The sequence below is a fragment of the Opisthorchis viverrini genome (assembly GCF_000715545.1).
Source record: "Opisthorchis viverrini unplaced genomic scaffold opera_v5_46, whole genome shotgun sequence".
Taxonomy (NCBI): domain Eukaryota; kingdom Metazoa; phylum Platyhelminthes; class Trematoda; order Opisthorchiida; family Opisthorchiidae; genus Opisthorchis; species Opisthorchis viverrini.
The window spans coordinates 1,182,488-1,186,971 of record NW_008751703.1 but is presented as its reverse complement, the minus strand read 5'-3'; the positions used below and the strand labels follow the sequence as shown (position 1 = coordinate 1,186,971).

Here is a 4,484-nt window from a genome sequence, read left to right as displayed (position 1 = left end):
AGACGCATAATAGGGAATCACTGAGATAGAGTTCATGCGTGTGATTCTTTCATGCAACAACACAGAGATCGGCATTGTTTGATCACCAAGACGGAGAATATTTACCGGACTTGGAAGAACGGGAAAATAACAAGCGAATACTGTTGATGTAGACTTAGGTTTATCCCTGGTCAAAATCTGATGGAGCTTTTGGGAGGTAACATACCCCGAATTATGAAGGGCGATGGATGAATACTTGCCCATCTGATGGGACACTATCGGCAGAATGCACGTGAAGATGGGGTGGAGTGTGTAGGCACAGTGGAGTAGGGGCATGTGGTCTGGCTCTCGTTCGAAGATCCCACTAATGTCGAAGAAAACAGTTTTGGGAGTAGGGTTGGTGGCGAGAAAGGACTTTGTCACATTACTGGTCCGGAAAGCAAGTATGAGAATTTAGAAGTGAACATTTTCTTTTATGGCACATGGCCACCGCAAGACAAAGGGACCTCACGTAATTTCTCGTAACAAAGGTCATTTAGTATGCTGACTGACACACCGATTATGCATTGGTTCCGTTGAACCCAGGAAGGTTTCCTCATCATGTGGCGAGGTTGCTGTAACCAAGCACAGTATTAAGAAGCTGGTGGACCATCCAACATTACAGAAGTACCAATTTTTAACTCAGTAGGACCGCATACGTCGGAAGAACAATGAACTAGTCTAAAGACATGTTAGGATGGTGGCGACTGAAACCACTTGTTTCAAAAAAAGGGTTCGAGATGGGTTCATGAAAACTAGGTGTGCTTTTTGGTCAGTGAGAATAACAAGATTCTTATCAAGACACTCCGAAAGTCGTCAGATGCCCCGGTGCCAGGGGTATAGAAAAAACAGAATTTTTGTACTACGCACGAAGACTTAGGAATATGTGCTGATTTAAAGTGTCAGGTAATCTAATCGTATGCGGATCGACGATGTCACAAGAAATCTCTTGGAGCACTGAAGGATGTCTATAGACCGAAAATATCATGCCATCATCATGTCCACCATATCCAGGACACTCTAACCGGTTGAACACTCATTAACCAATTGCTAAAAGTTCAGAACCAAATGAGAAATCACTGTTTCGGTGGACAATTAGTGGTTTTATAGCTAAGCAATGTTTTACTTTTGAAACAGCCACTTCGTCAGGCCAGTTACAGTTAGGTGGGTTACCGGGTTGTCCCAATTGTTAGGCAGAATGAGAACCCGTCGACAATGACACTGCTGCCATTATTTACGAGACGTGGTCAGTGAATTTTACAACTGTCTGAATGACATGAATCCCCACACCTCATTTAGCAGGGTCAACTTCGGGCACACCACACCTGTTATATTCTATCACACATAGTGTTGATGGGAGACCACATATCCCAGAAGCAAGTGATACTGAGACAACTTCGGTCTATTCATCTGCCACTCCCTAGTAATGTCTTGCCAGTTTTTAACCAATTAAAGGATCTGGTTAGACAGTGGCCCGAGGTGGACTGCCGAACAGATTTCTGAGCAATGGATATCCAGCTGATGTGAATAAGAGTCTATTACGAAGGGTATTTGTAGGAGTGGCGAAATCCAACCGGAACTTACTAGGATTCCAGTTATTCAATACAAATTAGAAACCATTGGAAGAATTCTAAAAACGACTAACATAAGACTGGCATTCCAGAAGCGAAATACTCTACACTCTGCACTGGTGTAATTGAACTTTAGCCTCTCAGTGAATAGAACCAGGAGCTGTCTAAAAATTGAATGCAACAATTCAACTAAGGTCTATGGAGGGCAAACGGTTAGAGAAGTCCATACTAGGATCAGTGAGCACAAAGGAAACATAAAAAGACCACGAAGAAGCGTAGATGAGCGTCGAAATCTACCGAAAGACTCAGCACTGTTGGGACGTGCACTAGATACGGGATACAAGAATGAATTCCAAAATTCCAAAGTCTTAAGGCAGGAACTACGAGTCTGATAGCCGAGGTGATGCAGAACGCCAAACATCTCAGTCTAAATAGAATGAAAGGTGCAGAACTCATAAGCATGTAGAGAACGGTGACATGATGGTAACAGAGAATCTAGTAAAACACTTCGAAGCTATATGAGCTCCATTACTTGTTCGTTTTTTGTCTTCCTTGTCTTTCTTATTTGTACCTGTTTGAAAATGACTCCTAAAATATGGTCAGACAATGAATCGGCAGTAACATGTTAAGTAAAGAAGGAATAAGGTACAAGTTATGCACTTATCTGCATAGAAATTTGGCTTTGCTTAAGAACATCATAAACGAAAGATTCAGTTGGGCTCCAAGTGAGTCCCAGTCAAAACCAAATTCATATGCAGATGAGTGTACGTCGAATCGGGCGCAGTTTAGGTTCAATTGAAGCACAAGTTTGATGGAAACTCGGGGACTTCACCTAGTGGATGCGAAGGGTGGTTGTTAAAGAGTTTTCAGCAAACTTATTAGTGTCTTATGTTTATACAAGAAATAAGGCTCTTCTGAAGGTTTGAAACAACCTAAGAGTACTTGAACTCCGTTGGTTTGTTCAAGTTTTAATGCTAACTCCAAGTTTTCATCAAAAGACATCCTACACATTTGGAGTGATCTGTGGTGAGTTGTGTCAAGTACACCAGACATGAAGGAAGGATTGCGATGCTGAAAAGTAATGCCCCATTTCCTTCTGAGGTTTTCCAAACGTGATCAATGACAGAGATTCTTAGGATATCCTCACTCATTGGCAACCCTATGGTGTTAAACGCTAGGTATAAAATCGAAACTTCGCATCGCAGTGTATCCCAAAACGGCTTTAAACGCTAACGTTATAAATACCACGCGAAATTTCCTTTCAAGCAATGTTCATCCTCCAAAAACTACTCAGATATTCGTACCACTAAAGTTCACCATATCAGCAGTGTCGAGAGCAATAAGCTTGGTGCTTTCCAGCTCGACTTTCATAGTTTAAAATAGTGGCAAGCAGTTTTACTTATCATAGTGTTAATCGGTGACAGCTTGGTATTGTGCCACTTAGCTGCGTACTGTTGCAAGTCAATGTTTTTTTAAAATACATTTTTCTCATTCCATACCTTTCCAGATAGTCCAGAAGCAAATTCCACAAGATAGAAGTGCATCTGAAACCTGTTGTCTTAGAAAACAGTATTATTTAGACACAGTCTGGCCCCACAGTCATTGCGAATTCGGACAAATGGCTTACCTATGCGACCGAACGAGACTGCCTCCCCAGGCTACAAAAAGCGTTGATGACCTCAGTTGGGTAAATCTGAACAATGCTTAAGGAAGTTCCGCATGAAGTTTCAGACAAGTAGTAATATTCATTTGCATGTTACAGATTGAAAAGTCTGCTGCTTGGTCCGACCGCATTTGGTCATAAGGGGTTGTAAACTTCTCAGTTCAGTAAGGCTAAATAGCGGAGTAGCACTGTCACTAATATTTAACGTAGAAAAGTTATAGTATCTCCTTTGAATCAGTCGTAGTTACAGAAGCGGTTTTCAAAGTTCGCCTTGGCACAAGCAAAGAACTCATTGTTCTGGTGTTAAAGTTAACCCGTGAGAATAGGGGAATACGTGTCTGGCCAGCATGATGGTACACAGGTTCAGACTTAACTGCTGCAATCTGCGTGAATCACTTAAGCCAACTTCCGACTAACTAATACTTGCTTAGAAAGAAGTAAAATATGAACTTACCTATGACAACATACTCCCCATCATTTAGCACGTCACCAACAAGATCACTGGGAAACAATATGGCATGGTCCCTTTGTCGTCTCACACACTTTACAGTTCCAAGCCTGCTCTCCACATGTGATTCTAGGTTATCCTTGTTGTTCTGCTCCGAAGATGTGTTTCGAAAGTTTTTTTGTCCATAACGTGAACTAGCGGTATCCGTTAGCCATTTAATGGTATCTTGCTCGCTCACTGAAATAGCTAGGTAGTCCGAGCTAACCTTTACATTGATGTGCATTGTTTCACTGAACAAGACAAATTGGCATGTCCATCATTGCATCGGTTTATATGACTCCACCCATAACAAGTAAGATAGTAACAAGGTGTGTTTATCCTATAGGTGTGACGAAACGGCTCCTAAATCATGTACTTACCGTGTTTTGCAAGTTCTTTGTACGTGGTGAACCGCAACTTTGTGTCACGTGACGTCCTCAGCAAAATATAAACTAAACTGCACGACAGTGTCGTCAGGCCGCACCTGTCTGACTGCTGCGTCCCTCGAACACCACATGGTAATCGTCAGCCGGAATTTCGGTAACGAAATCAATGACGTATTCTCCGAAAAGTTTCATGGGAACAAACCTTACAACAAACTATTTGATACAGCCAACACAGTTCCGGGTTCAAGCGACTGCTGTTCAAATTATGTAAGGAGATGATAACAGTGTCAGCAGTTTTCGTTACAACGAACTGTTTCAGTACACAAATGGAAAAATTGCTTCTGTTAAGGCGATCAGGA

General features: G+C 41.9%; 1 protein-coding gene across 1 annotated transcript in view; it reads right to left on the bottom strand.

Moving 5' to 3' along the window:
• Positions 1-4,023, bottom strand: part of T265_03344 (hypothetical protein) — a gene marked incomplete at both ends in the record, with an annotated part of 55,631 nt that extends 51,608 nt beyond the window's left edge. The window contains one exon of the mRNA XM_009167805.1: positions 3,707-4,023. Coding sequence (XP_009166069.1) covers positions 3,707-3,983 — 277 coding nt within the window. The remainder of the gene's footprint in view (positions 1-3,706) is intronic.
• Positions 4,024-4,484: the final 461 nt, after the last annotated feature.